The sequence below is a fragment of the Myotis yumanensis genome, unplaced genomic scaffold (assembly GCF_028538775.1).
Source record: "Myotis yumanensis isolate MYYU_CA2020_CCGP unplaced genomic scaffold, mMyoYum1.0.hap1 SCAF_17, whole genome shotgun sequence".
In the NCBI taxonomy this organism is placed as follows: Eukaryota; Metazoa; Chordata; class Mammalia; order Chiroptera; family Vespertilionidae; genus Myotis; species Myotis yumanensis.
In genome coordinates this window covers 39,287,381-39,303,163 of record NW_027223768.1, presented here as the reverse complement: position 1 = coordinate 39,303,163, position 15,783 = coordinate 39,287,381, and the positions used below count along the sequence as shown (strand labels likewise).

Below are 15,783 nucleotides of genomic sequence, written 5' to 3'. Positions count from 1 at the left end.
GAGGTTTGGGAGTGGTCGAGCCTCGGGGAGAGGGGCGTACCATGTGAGACACACAGTATCTAACAGTTCCGGAGAAAAGTACCGATGCTGCACGCAGCCTCAAATAAAGGAACATCTGCGGCTTTTCAAAGAAATCAGCCATCATTTTCCAAGGCAGACCTCCCAGCCTACGTCCCCACCATGAGACAGAAATCTGCATGCCGCGTGGACTTGGGCTGCATGGATACGGAGGCAGTCGGTACAAAGACAGCAAAACCAACGTGCTTATCAATAATCACGTGACCTCACCATTGCCCTGCTGACAGGGCAGAGCCTGCTAGCTGAGAGTTCTGAGGAATAAACAATTTTATATTTTTCATCTAAAACGGAGGGGAGCAAGTTCATGAATAAAAGTGGAAGCCAGTGAGGATAAAATATAAAAATATCCACACATCCTAACTATTTCTGAGGGAGGCCACCTATTCTAGCTCAACATTCTGTAGCATCCCCACCCCACCCCCCACCGCCCCTGCACCCCAAGCTGAATTGTCCTGCTCTCACTCAGCACTGCCCCAGGGCCCTGGAGAAGTAGCCTCGCTAGAGTTCAGATTATAACCCGGGAGGAGGGGGTAGAGAGAGTGGATCGTGGATGGTCGGGCTCCTCTCTGCTGTGTGACCTGGGAGGGGGAGGTAGGGAGAGGGGATTGTGGATGGTCTGGGCTCCTCTCTGCTGTGTGATTCTGGAAAAGTTACTTAACCCTCCATGCCTCAGTTACTGACCCAGAAATAGGGTAATGATATTTACTGCCCTGAAATCACATATGTTAATGTATGTAACCCGTGTAGAACAATGCCTGGCACATGGTAAGTATCCCTAAAGTTAGCCAATATTGACCCCATACACATACAAAAAAATATAAAATTAATAAGCAGATGACATGAAGGAATTAATGCAAACCCATTTCATAGCATAGTTATCTTTTAAACTTAGCCACACACTGTATCAAGTTCCTAACTTGAAGTAAACATGTGTCCAATATAAGATTTAAAAATAGTGCCTACAGTACTTTGGATTTCACTTGTACTTGCATCAAGGAAAGAATGTGTGGCCTTTGCTGCCTACGACACTGGCAAGATGTAGGCGCTGGCTTTACGGCTAAAGGGATGTTCGGGTTAAAGAGGAACAGGAAACAGCCACTGTTAATCACAGTCATTCACAATTATCTCACAGAACACTGCCTGCTCTCTGTGGCAGTGCTGGTATTTGACACCTGAGGCCTGAAGGCCTTTCAAGTTTCTCTAAAAGCTTCACCTCACCTGCAAACCTTCTCTATACATTTGTTCTGAACACACCGAGCCTGGCAGACTACCTGTTCAGACTACCCGTTTTCTCGTGTTAAAACAGAAATGTCCATCACTGTCTAATGGGCAAAGAACAGTAGTGGGTTTAGCAACCTTTACTCTAGAACCAAAGGAGTAGCAGCAATGCTTTATGAGTGGGAAGGAGGATGGATTTGATCAGGCCATTGAAGCTGACTTCTGTCCCCTCTGGAAGGACTTTTAGTCGCCAAGAGTTACTTATCAATGCAGCTCAGGCTTAGTCATGGGCTGGAAAGTGAGGCTGTGTGCGACCAAAGGCAAGAGTCCAGGTCGAAGTGCAGAGTGCAAAGGCCAACGCCTCCCTTTTCCAGCACCAGGGAGAGGAAGGGACCGCCGCCTGAGAGGTGGTGGCTGGAGCTTTATCGGATGTGCCAGGTGAAGAGTCACAGCGCCTGGAAGTTCCTTCAGAAACTCCACGATGATGGGAAATAAGAGCTCTCATGAGCACGCTTATTTATTTGTTTTAAATAATATTTAATTCAGGGGTTACTATTTTAGTTACACATTTCTGTCGATTGCTTGAAGGTCACACTTGGTTATAATATAAGCTTATGAAATGTAGATTATATAGTTCTGGGATGAGTCAGTGTTAACTTCTTTCTAGTTTGTGCCTTTGGGTTCCTTCATGATTCTTAATCATCTTCATTCAAATACTGAAACTCTGAAGTTAACACGTCTGCGTTGGCCACAGCTCCTCCCTGTCCCCCCGGCCTCCTGGTGCGGCCCCTCCTGCCGCCTCCCTGATTTATCGCTCCCCTCCCTGGCTGAGGTCAATGGTCCTTCCTCAGCGCACCCACCTGCAGACCCTCGCCCGCGTCATCCAGCTCAGAAACAACAGCATCACGATGCACCTCCTCTCCCAAATCCCCTGCATCCTAAGCATCACCCAGAAGGTCCACCCTGTGATCAGCCCCCTCTCCAAGGCTGTTTCAGACCCTCCCCACTGTCGTTTTTCACAACTCCTGGTGTCTGACGTTTGAAATGGGGACTAGCGATGTGGCGCTCACACCTTATACTACACACTCTCCCCGGAGTCTGGGAGCTCCCGTAACCTCGACACCAGCATCTGTGCAGCAGAGCGGGCAGTCACAGTGTCAGTCACAGTGTCAGTCACAGTGTCAGTCACAGTGCGGGCAGTCACAGTGCGGGCAGTCACAGTGTCAGTCACAGTGTCAATCACAGTGTGGGCAGTCACATACAGTGTCAGTCACAGTGTCAGTCACAGTGCGGGCAGTCACAGTGTCAGTCACAGTGTGGGCAGTCACAGTGTCAGTCACAGTGTCAGTCACAGTGTCAGTCACAGTGTGGGCAGTCACAGTGTGGGCAGTCAGTGTGGGCAGTCACAGCGTGGGCAGTGTGGGCAGTCAGTGTGGGCAGTCAGTGTGGGCAGTCACAGTGTGGGCAGTCACAGTGTGGGCAGTCACAGTGTCAGTCACAGTGTGGGCAGTCACAGTGTCGGTCACAGAGCGGGCAGTCACAGTGTGGGCAGTCACAGTGTGGGCAGTCACAGTGTCAGTCACAGTGTCAGTCACAGTGTGGGCAGTCACAGTGTGGGCAGTCAGTGTGGGCAGTCACAGCGTGGGCAGTGTGGGCAGTCAGTGTGGGCAGTCAGTGTGGGCAGTCACAGTGTGGGCAGTCACAGTGTGGGCAGTCACAGTGTCAGTCACAGTGTGGGCAGTCACAGTGTCGGTCACAGAGCGGGCAGTCACAGTGTGGGCAGTCACAGTGTGGGCAGTCACAGTGTCAGTCACAGTGTCAGTCACAGTGTGGGCAGTCACAGTGTGGGCAGTCACAGTGTGGGCAGTCACAGTGTCAGTCACAGTGTGGGCAGTCACAGTGTCGGTCACAGAGCGGGCAGTCACAGTGTGGGCAGTCACAGTGTGGGCAGTCACAGTGTCAGTCACAGTGTCAGTCACAGTGTGGGCAGTCACAGTGTGGGCAGTCACAGTGTGGGCAGTCACAGTGTCAGTCACAGTGTGGGCAGTCACAGTGTCGGTCACAGAGCGGGCAGTCACAGTGTGGGCAGTCACAGTGTGGGCAGTCACAGTGTCAGTCACAGTGTCAGTCACAGTGTCAGTCACAGTGTGGGCAGTCACAGTGTTAGTCACAGTGTGGGCAGTCACAGTGTCGGTCACAGAGCGGGCAGTCACAGTGTGGGCAGTCACAGTGTCGGTCACAGAGCGGGCAGTCACAGTGTCAGTCACAGTGTGGGCAGTCAGTGTGGGCAGTCACACTGTCAGTCACAGTGTCAGTCACAGTGTGGATAGTCAGTGTGGGCAGTCACAGTGTCAGTAACAGTGTGGATAGTCAGCGTGGGCAGTCAGTGTGGGCAGTCACAGTGTCAGTCACAGTGTGGGCAGTCACAGTGTGGATAGTCAGTGTGGGCAGTCAGTGTGGGCAGTCACAGTGTCAGTCACAGTGTGGGCAGTCACAGTGTCAGTCACAGTGTCAGTCACAGTGTGGATAGTCAGTGTGGGCAGTCACAGTGTGGGCAGTCAGTGTGGGCAGTCAGTGTGGGCAGTCACAGTGTGGGCAGTCAGAGTGGGCAGTCAGTGTGGGCAGTCACAATGTCAGTCACAGTGTGGATAGTCAGTGTGGGCAGTCAGTGTGGGCAGTCACAGTGTCAGTCACAGTGTGGGAAGTCACAGTGTGGGCAGTCACAGTGTGGGCAGTCAGTGTGGGCAGTCACAGCGTGGGCAGTCAGTGTGGGCAGTCAGTGTGGGCAGTCAGTGTGGGCAGTCACAGTATCAGTCACAGTGTCAGTCACAGTGTGGGCAGTCACAGTGTCAGTCACAGTGTCAGTCACAGCGTGGGCAGTCAGTGTGGGCAGTCAGTGTGAGCAGTCAGTGTGGGCAGTCACAGTGTCAGTCACAGTGTCAGTCACAGTGTCAGTCACAGTGTGGATAGTCAGTGTGGGCAGTCACAGTGCGGGCAGTCACAGTGTCAGTCACAGTGTCAATCACAGTGTGGGCAGTCACATACAGTGTCAGTCACAGTGTCAGTCACAGTGCGGGCAGTCACAGTGTCAGTCACAGTGTGGGCAGTCACAGTGTCAGTCACAGTGTCAGTCACAGTGTGGGCAGTCACAGTGTGGGCAGTCAGTGTGGGCAGTCACAGCGTGGGCAGTGTGGGCAGTCAGTGTGGGCAGTCAGTGTGGGCAGTCACAGTGTGGGCAGTCACAGTGTGGGCAGTCACAGTGTCAGTCACAGTGTGGGCAGTCACAGTGTCGGTCACAGAGCGGGCAGTCACAGTGTGGGCAGTCACAGTGTGGGCAGTCACAGTGTGGGCAGTCACAGTGTCAGTCACAGTGTGGGCAGTCACAGTGTCGGTCACAGAGCGGGCAGTCACAGTGTGGGCAGTCACAGTGTGGGCAGTCACAGTGTCAGTCACAGTGTCAGTCACAGTGTGGGCAGTCACAGTGTGGGCAGTCACAGTGTGGGCAGTCACAGTGTCAGTCACAGTGTGGGCAGTCACAGTGTCGGTCACAGAGCGGGCAGTCACAGTGTGGGCAGTCACAGTGTGGGCAGTCACAGTGTCAGTCACAGTGTCAGTCACAGTGTGGGCAGTCACAGTGTGGGCAGTCACAGTGTGGGCAGTCACAGTGTCAGTCACAGTGTGGGCAGTCACAGTGTCGGTCACAGAGCGGGCAGTCACAGTGTGGGCAGTCACAGTGTGGGCAGTCACAGTGTCAGTCACAGTGTCAGTCACAGTGTCAGTCACAGTGTGGGCAGTCACAGTGTTAGTCACAGTGTGGGCAGTCACAGTGTCGGTCACAGAGCGGGCAGTCACAGTGTGGGCAGTCACAGTGTCGGTCACAGAGCGGGCAGTCACAGTGTCAGTCACAGTGTGGGCAGTCAGTGTGGGCAGTCACACTGTCAGTCACAGTGTCAGTCACAGTGTGGATAGTCAGTGTGGGCAGTCACAGTGTCAGTAACAGTGTGGATAGTCAGCGTGGGCAGTCAGTGTGGGCAGTCACAGTGTCAGTCACAGTGTGGGCAGTCACAGTGTGGATAGTCAGTGTGGGCAGTCAGTGTGGGCAGTCACAGTGTCAGTCACAGTGTGGGCAGTCACAGTGTCAGTCACAGTGTCAGTCACAGTGTGGATAGTCAGTGTGGGCAGTCACAGTGTGGGCAGTCAGTGTGGGCAGTCAGTGTGGGCAGTCACAGTGTGGGCAGTCAGAGTGGGCAGTCAGTGTGGGCAGTCACAATGTCAGTCACAGTGTGGATAGTCAGTGTGGGCAGTCAGTGTGGGCAGTCACAGTGTCAGTCACAGTGTGGGAAGTCACAGTGTGGGCAGTCACAGTGTGGGCAGTCAGTGTGGGCAGTCACAGCGTGGGCAGTCAGTGTGGGCAGTCAGTGTGGGCAGTCAGTGTGGGCAGTCACAGTATCAGTCACAGTGTCAGTCACAGTGTGGGCAGTCACAGTGTCAGTCACAGTGTCAGTCACAGCGTGGGCAGTCAGTGTGGGCAGTCAGTGTGAGCAGTCAGTGTGGGCAGTCACAGTGTCAGTCACAGTGTCAGTCACAGTGTCAGTCACAGTGTGGATAGTCAGTGTGGGCAGTCACAGTGCGGGCAGTCACAGTGTCAGTCACAGTGTCAATCACAGTGTGGGCAGTCACATACAGTGTCAGTCACAGTGTCAGTCACAGTGCGGGCAGTCACAGTGTCAGTCACAGTGTGGGCAGTCACAGTGTCAGTCACAGTGTCAGTCACAGTGTGGGCAGTCACAGTGTGGGCAGTCAGTGTGGGCAGTCACAGCGTGGGCAGTGTGGGCAGTCAGTGTGGGCAGTCAGTGTGGGCAGTCACAGTGTGGGCAGTCACAGTGTGGGCAGTCACAGTGTCAGTCACAGTGTGGGCAGTCACAGTGTCGGTCACAGAGCGGGCAGTCACAGTGTGGGCAGTCACAGTGTGGGCAGTCACAGTGTGGGCAGTCACAGTGTCAGTCACAGTGTGGGCAGTCACAGTGTCGGTCACAGAGCGGGCAGTCACAGTGTGGGCAGTCACAGTGTGGGCAGTCACAGTGTCAGTCACAGTGTCAGTCACAGTGTGGGCAGTCACAGTGTGGGCAGTCACAGTGTGGGCAGTCACAGTGTCAGTCACAGTGTGGGCAGTCACAGTGTCGGTCACAGAGCGGGCAGTCACAGTGTGGGCAGTCACAGTGTGGGCAGTCACAGTGTCAGTCACAGTGTCAGTCACAGTGTGGGCAGTCACAGTGTGGGCAGTCACAGTGTGGGCAGTCACAGTGTCAGTCACAGTGTGGGCAGTCACAGTGTCGGTCACAGAGCGGGCAGTCACAGTGTGGGCAGTCACAGTGTGGGCAGTCACAGTGTCAGTCACAGTGTCAGTCACAGTGTCAGTCACAGTGTGGGCAGTCACAGTGTTAGTCACAGTGTGGGCAGTCACAGTGTCGGTCACAGAGCGGGCAGTCACAGTGTGGGCAGTCACAGTGTCGGTCACAGAGCGGGCAGTCACAGTGTCAGTCACAGTGTGGGCAGTCAGTGTGGGCAGTCACACTGTCAGTCACAGTGTCAGTCACAGTGTGGATAGTCAGTGTGGGCAGTCACAGTGTCAGTAACAGTGTGGATAGTCAGCGTGGGCAGTCAGTGTGGGCAGTCACAGTGTCAGTCACAGTGTGGGCAGTCACAGTGTGGATAGTCAGTGTGGGCAGTCAGTGTGGGCAGTCACAGTGTCAGTCACAGTGTGGGCAGTCACAGTGTCAGTCACAGTGTCAGTCACAGTGTGGATAGTCAGTGTGGGCAGTCACAGTGTGGGCAGTCAGTGTGGGCAGTCAGTGTGGGCAGTCACAGTGTGGGCAGTCAGAGTGGGCAGTCAGTGTGGGCAGTCACAATGTCAGTCACAGTGTGGATAGTCAGTGTGGGCAGTCAGTGTGGGCAGTCACAGTGTCAGTCACAGTGTGGGAAGTCACAGTGTGGGCAGTCACAGTGTGGGCAGTCAGTGTGGGCAGTCACAGCGTGGGCAGTCAGTGTGGGCAGTCAGTGTGGGCAGTCAGTGTGGGCAGTCACAGTGTCAGTCACAGTGTCAGTCACAGTGTGGGCAGTCACAGTGTCAGTCACAGTGTCAGTCACAGCGTGGGCAGTCAGTGTGGGCAGTCAGTGTGAGCAGTCAGTGTGGGCAGTCACAGTGTCAGTCACAGTGTCAGTCACAGTGTCAGTCACAGTGTGGATAGTCAGTGTGGGCAGTCACAGTGCGGGCAGTCACAGTGTCAGTCACAGTGTCAATCACAGTGTGGGCAGTCAGTGTGGGCAGTCAGTGTGAGCAGTCAGTGTGGGCAGTCACAGTGTCAGTCACAGTGTCAGTCACAGTGTCAGTCACAGTGTGGATAGTCAGTGTGGGCAGTCACAGTGTGGGCAGTCACAGTGTGGGCAGTCAGTGTGGGCAGTCACAGCGTGGGCAGTCAGTGTGGGCAGTCAGTGTGGGCAGTCAGTGTGGGCAGTCAGTGTGGGCAGTCACAGTGTCAGTCACAGTGTCAGTCACAGTGTCAGTCACAGTGTGGATAGTCAGTGTGGGCAGTCACAGTGTGGGCAGTCACAGTGTGGGCAGTCAGTGTGGGCAGTCACAGCGTGGGCAGTCAGTGTGGGCAGTCAGTGTGGGCAGTCAGTGTGGGCAGTCACAGTGTCAGTCACAGTGTCAGTCACAGTGTGGGCAGTCACAGTGTCAGTCACAGTGTCAGTCACAGCGTGGGCAGTCAGTGTGGGCAGTCAGTGTGAGCAGTCAGTGTGGGCAGTCACAGTGTCAGTCACAGTGTCAGTCACAGTGTCAGTCACAGCGTGGGCAGTCAGTGTGGGCAGTCAGTGTGGGCAGTCAGTGTGGGCAGTCAGTGTGGGCAGTCACAGTGTCAGTCACAGTGTGGGCAGTCACAGTGTCGGTCACAGTGTCAGTCACAGTGTGGATAGTCAGTGTGGGCAGTCACAGTGTGGGCAGTCACAGCGTGGGCACTCAGGTCGGTTCTGTAGAATCATACAGGTGTCAGATCAGGTTGGGCTCTGCCATCAAACTTATGAAATACGTCCGTATCACAGAGGAAGGCTACGCATTAGCCTCTCCACCACCTTCATTGGGGATGTGAGTTAATCCTGTCTCCTGTAGGTAATCCTTCACACTCATTAGTCTCTGGGGTTATCAGCTGTGCCATCCGAAATGACTTTGGAAGCTCTGCTTTAGGCTACCCACGCTGTGACTTCCTTTCAGGCTACAAAATCCTCCTGGGATGACTGAATCTTCCCTGAGGTGAACGGGATCCTCCTTGGGTAACAGAATCCTCCTGGAGTGACAGAATCCTCCCCGGGGTGACCGGGACCCTCCTCGGATGTCTTAGTGTGTCGGTACAAGGCCTGTGCTGACTCTTCCAGCCTGTCTCCTGCCATTTTCTACCTCAGGGTCAAGCCCAGGGCTTACTAAGCTATTTTTAGATCTCTAAGAGAACGCTGCTCTTGTCTTTGTACAAGTTGTTCCTCTTTGACGAGGTACTAGTAAAAATCACAACTCTTCCCTCGAGATAGAAACTAGAACTGAGATAGGTTACAAGTGTGGGTATGTGTGGAGGCCAGGAGATCCAGGCCGCCAATCTCTTAGTCACTGCACCTGTTCGCTTCTGGTTAATGCAGTACACTGGCACCAGAACCCATGCAGAAACACTTATGCAGCCAAATTCAGATTTGTTTTGATCACCTATATACACAATGAAATATTTTATGTATTTCTTAACATTTTTTATTATAACCACAAACATGATATAACCAAGTGACAGAATATTTGAAAAAGATAAACAGATCCATACTTTGGTCATTCCAACAGAGCCATACTTTCGTCTTTCCAAAAAACAATGACTATGGTGACCACTCCTGGAAGATAAGCTCCAGGAGGGCAGGGCTACGTGTACCCTGTCTACTGCTGTGTTTTTAATTTTTAAAGAATGTAAATACCTGGCCCGGCTGGTATAACTCAGCAGTTGAGCATAGAGCCAGGAACCAAGAGGCCACCGGTTTAATTCCTGGTTGGGGCACATGCCCAGGTTGCAGGCTCCATCCCCTGTTGGGGGCATGCACGAGGCAACCAATCGATGTGTTTTTCTCACATTGATTTTCTCTCTGTCTTTCTCTCTCTCTTCCACTCTCTCTAAAAATCAATGGAAAAATATCCTTGGATTAGAATAAAAAAAAAATACACATTAAAGTATTCAGAGATTATGAGGCATTGTGTTGACAACTTAATCCCAATGCTTATTAAAAAAAAGTTTTTGTATAGTACTTGCAACTCTTCTGGAAGTTTGAAATTATTCCAAAAGGAAAAAAGTGGGACTCTCTAAGGGTGGGTCTGAGCATCAGATTTTAAAAGTGGCTGAGGTGAGTATAACATGAACCAAGGCCACTGCTACAGGTAGGTCTCTGTTACCATCATTAAAGAAAAAAGGTTACATACTTCAGCCCGAGTACACGAACCAAAATTTATTTAACCAAACCCTCCCCACTTTCCCTTCAAAAATAATTTACTGGAGAGTTTTCACATGCCGAGCAAGACAGATCCCTCCCTATGGGTGCTCAGTCTTGTGGGAAATATACATGAGGAGACAGACACTGTAACGATACAACTGCTGTCTGGGCACCTGCTATCTGACGGCAGGCACTGCTCAGATCTTCATTTACAGGATCGGGAGCCAGGTGCAGTGAGATGAGTAAGTGCCGGGGCAGAGCTATGCCGACTGTTGGCTACGCTGCCGGGTTGGAGGGAGCGAGTAGCTATGAGCACACAGGGACCGTTCTCAGCTAGACCCGCAGCCACGCACCCTGTTTTGCTGTAATCACCACAACTCCTCCTCAATGACACCGTGCAGTGGCTGTCCCCTCGCAGCCCCGCCGCCCTCCTCCTCAGGTTAATTCTGAGGAGTGGAATTCTGGGACAAGTTGTAGGGAACAACCTGTGGCTTTCAATACCTGTGGCCACATCACTGGCACCAGCCCCTGAGAAATCCATTTTCCTGGAGCCTCACCGGAAGTGGGCGTTGAGACTTCAAAGTGTTGCCATTGGTAGAAAACCAGTATTTCTTTTATTACTAGTTAAACTAGATCTTTCCCATTCACACTCTCTTTAAAGCAGAAACTTAAGGTCTTCATAGTCACTACCGACAGAGTCAGGGGACACCCAGTGAAATAACACCCTGGCCTGTGTCCTACTGCAGCCGCTGTCCTTCCTCCCTGTAACCACCAAAGCGGTTGTGTCGCAATGAGCGGCATCCAGAGAAATCCATCTCCAGGTTCCTGCTGAGACCCCCCGCACCCCCCCGCCCCGACCTCTGACACTTACTGTGAGCTCAGTGTGAACAGGGGAAGGGTCGAGTTGCTTTGAAATCCTAGCACAATGTCAGCAAGGCAAACACTCTGTGTGGTTTGCTATGAGGACAAAATATACATTGAAATCATACTTCCTGGACATTCGGCACGAGCGTGGCTCAGGAAACATCACGAGGGAAAGACTGAGGGGTAAACTGCCCCCTTCTTGCCACAGCAATGGGAGCCCATAGTCCCCGTGCCCCCGACAGCTCCGGAGTATGCCTTTGAGACGGGAACTGCTTTTCAAAAAGGTCCTGGACTGGGCAGTAAAGGTCGTGGTCACCTACAACTAAAGAATGCTCCCTAAGGAACAGCACGTGTGAGTACAAATGTTCCTGGTCAGAGGCGTGTCTGTGTCACGCTGACCCGCACTTCGAAGGCCTATGAGCAGATAACTCTTCTGGCCTCCATGTGTCGTTGTGCCAATGCTTGACCATTTAAAGCCAAGTCATCTGCAAGGAGCTAATCCCTGACTCAGAGAGCAGCCTTGGTGTATCAGCGTTCTTTGTTCCATTCTATTGATAAGAGAAGTGAGGCCTGGAAAGAAAAAGTGACTCAGCGGAGATCACATCAGCTATAAATCACCAGCCACAGGATAGGAGGCTGTTAGGGCACAACTTCCACTTTCTGTGTTGTTTTTTATATTTGCAATTAAATCTGCTGTGCAGTCAGGTTAGAACGATTTTAATCATTTCATAAATGGCTTTGTAAACTGCAGGCGGTAATAGTCTAAATTGCATGAGCAGTCACAGGCATACTTGGATAGCATTTGTTAATGGGCATAAATTTCATGATTAATAACGTTTCAGTTTCGCTGAACAACACTCTGTAGTCAAACCTAGACTGTAGGTCCTGAGCTATCAGAAGGTGAAGGGAATGGTCATAAAATAGGTGGGAATTTAAAACCAACACTTAATCCTTTGGGTAATTAAAAGGTGACGTTTGTACCATTTTTACATTTTGGGAGTATGTCAGCATTTCGTACCAGGGTTAGATAAGATTTTAGCCAATTTACACCCTGGATTACAGGAGAAAATCTTACTGGAGCTAACGCAGTCATTTTCTACAGCAACAAGAACAAAAGCTGGCGGGAAGAAAGGTGACAGGCTGTGCCCCGGGCCCACACTAAGGGAAGGCTCTGCTGGCATAAGGGAGGGCAGGAGGGACAGTCACCTGTGCAGGTGGAGAGGTTGGCCACTACAGACACGTCACTCCCACACTAATCACAAACACTGCGGATGTCAGCCCCGGTCCCCTTGGCATCCTGTGGGGTGGGGTAAAGAACTCGACGGACTCGTGTGAAGTTCACGTGGAGGAATAAGCTTAAGAGAATAACCAAGAAAACTTTCTTAAAGGATAAATAAACTGCAGTAGTAAAGTATGTAGTATTTTTCTGGCACCGATCAGTGGAATAAAATGGAAAGTTCAGAAACAGGCACAGGTGTGCATGGGCATCAATCAGCGAGAAATGGCAATGAAAGGAAGCGCTGATGAGCAACGTCACCACACCGACTGGATCTCTCCCTCACACCACATGTCCACACAGGTGCCAGGTGCACTGAGCATTGCAATGCAAGAAAATTAAACAAAATGGGGAAGGCTTCTCTACAGATGATTTCAAAGGTAGAAATAAAATAAAAGATTGATAGATTTGACATAAAACAAAAAATACTAAAGTAGGATGTCTTATGGATATCATTTTTCTGTCCTTTATACTACAACTAGAGACCCAGTGCACAAATTCGTGCACCGGTGGGGTCCCTCAGCCTGGCCTGCGTCCTCTCGTAATCCAGAACCCCTTGGGGGATGTTGGACTGCCAGTTTCGGCCCAACCCCTGCAGGCGGAGATGTAGTAGTGCCTGAAGCAGCAGGCGGCCGGGGAGGAGCCCCGAGCCCGGGCTGGGCACCATGCTGCTCCTGCTCATCCCGGACCTGCTGCGCCTGCCGCTGCCGCCACTAAGTCGGTAGTGCTCCTGCGGAGGCTGGAGAGGCTCGCCCCGCTGCAGCTGTGCTTGCCAGCCATGAGCCCGGCATCTGGCGCCCATCCGTCAGCTGAGTGGCGCTCCCCCTGTGGGAGTGCACTGACCACCAGGGGGCAGCTCCTGCATTGTGTGTCTGCCCCCTGGTGGTCAGTGCACGTCATAGCGACTGGTCGACTGGTCGTTCGGGCCTCCCATCCAGGTGTCCGGTCGCTTAGGCATATATATATTCCTTAATTTAGCATTTGTCTTTTCATTGCATTAGTTCCTTTTGACACATAAAATTTTTTTAAACTATGAAAAAAGAATATCAATCCTTCCCTTAAAGTTTCTTTGCTTTGGCCAACAAATGACTTTCTTAACCCCAAACCAGACCAATTTTTCTTTATATTTTCTTATAATTCTTTGTTTTTTATTTTATGTTAATTAACACGTTAAGCGCCCAGTCAGACACCGGTGACTGACACTATATTTTCTGGCTGGAAGACAAAACAGGCTGAGCGCTTAATGTGTTAAACAGATGAGAGGTCAGGACATGGCTCTGTTCTATATGCACTGTTTGATTTGAGGATGTTACTTAACCCCTCTGAGTCTCAATTTCATTTCCCTGATAAAACAGATATAATAGCAACTTATTAGAGTTGCTGTGGGATTTCTAGATGTAATTTACACGGAGCACTTATGATGGCAGAACCCGATAGAGTCAACAAACGGTGGCTATTTCTTCCAATGCTCTCACATTACATATTAGACTTCTGGATTTCATTGATAGATTTCCATGACTAGCCACTTATGGTGATATTTTCACCTGACTTTAAAACAGGTTTCATACTATTTAATTAATGCTGTAGTTTTTCACTTTTTAAATTACTTTGAAGCCATAATATATGCCAATCAGAAAACTAACAGTTCTTTGAAGGCTATCCAGTTATAAACCGCATCCTACCGCTGGGTCTTTTAAAGCTGCAGTCTGAGGTTATCAGGTGACCAGTAACAGTATCACCCAAGAATATTAAGAGGTTCTCACACACCAGGACTGCTGAGCTTATTCGTGAACCTGAGCTGTAAGCAGATGTTTCCGACTCACCTCCAGCAGCCCGTCCTCCGGCAGGTCGGTGCAGTGCACGGCGTTCTGGATCTTGGATTTGCCAAAGACCGCCCGGAGGGTGCCGGGGCGCAGATGCCGGGCAATTTCCTGTTCAACACACATACGCAGATGGGCCAAGTCAGCCAAGTGGTGTTGGTGAGAAAAATGCCAGCAATATAAAACGTTGGAATTATTTGTTTATGGAATACACGAATACACTGAGGGGACTAATTTTTCTCGGAAATAGCATGAATGTATGAAAACTTTTCCTGCTGAAGGACCTTCAACTAATTTATTCTTTTCCTCCTCACCTGCTCTCTCTCCTTCTCCCTCCTCCTACGCACACACACTTTCACACATATACACAGGTTGCACAGATATACATTCTGCTACCGCATTCTTGGACAGGGTGTGGTGCAAACGTACAGGTTTTCTGGAATCCTAGGGCACATGGGTGTTCAATTTTACTAAGCACTGCCGACCATTTCCTTTTTAAAAAAATGTATTTTTATTGATTTCAGAGAAGGGAGAGGGAGAGAGAGATAGAAACACCAATGATGAGAGGGAATCATTGATTGGCTGCCGCCTGCATGCCACCTATAGGGGTTCGAGCCCACAACCCGGGCATGTGCCCTTGGCAGGAATCGAACTCAGAACCCTTCAGTCCGCAGGCCGATGCTCTATTCGCTGAGCCAAACCGGCTACGGCCCAACCATTTTCTTAAGTGGTTATAACAATTTTCCCTCACCCACCTGAGCACAAGAATTCCCACCACCCACATAAAAGCCAACCTCTGATGCTGGGTGAGTTTAGCGTTGCCATTCCGGTGGGTATGAATAGCGTCATGGCCTTGATCCATCTTTCCCTGGTTACTAAAGAAGCTGAGTGTCTTTCATATACAGTGGGGCCTTGACTTATGAGTTTAATTCGTTCCGTGACGGAGCTCGTAACTCAAATTACTCATATGTCAAATCAAAAAGTGAACGAGTGAGACACGTGATGCTGGGCTGATGTAGCGTTCACTGTGACGTTCGTTGCGCCAACTAGCGGTGGGGTATCTGAAGCTGGCTCGTAACCCGAATTTTAGCTCGAAACTCAAAGCAAAAAATCAGCCGAGAGATGGCTTGTATCTTGAAAAACTCGTTAGTCGGGACACTCGTAAGTCAAGGCCCCACTGTACATCCTCTTCTGTAAAATGCCCATTCTTGTCTTTCTCCATTCCTCTATTAGGTTATTTTTTTCTTTTGAATGTTATTCTTACTATATTCTAACTCCTATTTTTTATCAGTTATATATGATGCGAATATCTTTTCCTAGTATGTAGCTTGCCTTTGAGTTTCCTTAGTATGTTTTCTGATGAACAGAAATAATTTTAATGAAATTAAATCGTGCCGAGACTGCTGAGCAGCAGTGAGGCCTCCTGAGGTCAGTGGTCATGGAGGTGAGGGGTCACTCAGGTTGTCTGGGTTCCCAAGCCACGTTTCCTGGTACAGTGTATTGTGTTTAGATGACTGGTAGCGATGAAGCATAAAGATATAGAATATCAAGTGTTCACTTCACAGCTGCTGTTAAAATTCAGGCTTTCATTTTGGATAATTTTTTTTAGGGAAATGCATTGATACTTTGATTTTATAGTAATACTTTGTGAGTACTGTAAAATATTAGCTATGCCTAGGAAAGTAAAAAATACTGCAATACTAAAAGTGAAAGCTCACTGGATCCCTACAGACCATGTCCCCTCCCTCTCCTTGGACTCTATAGTGAAAACCATCCTCAGGCCCAGGCACCAACCACCCTTGATGAAGCCAAAACGAGTGTCAGACACATAAAAGCAACACAAAGTACCAGCATGTGATTTTCATTGGATACCACAAATAACTGTTTAGAACTGAGCGCAGCATGCGTGAGGGGTTTAAACAATCTTCCAAGCTCTACCAAATTACCCCCATATTCACTCCCCACATCCACCTGCCTGCTCAGCTCCAACCCGTTGAATGCTTGGTCAGTGCCCAG

At 50.4% G+C, this 15,783-nt stretch overlaps 1 protein-coding gene across 1 annotated transcript in view; it reads right to left on the bottom strand.

Annotated features, from left to right (window-relative positions):
• The window catches only part of NME7 (NME/NM23 family member 7), a 116,758-nt gene that overhangs the window by 29,998 nt on the left and 70,977 nt on the right, over positions 1 to 15,783 (bottom strand). Inside the window, exon 11 of the mRNA XM_070396899.1 lies at positions 13,771 to 13,878. Coding sequence (XP_070253000.1) covers positions 13,771 to 13,878 — 108 coding nt within the window. The remainder of the gene's footprint in view (positions 1 to 13,770; positions 13,879 to 15,783) is intronic.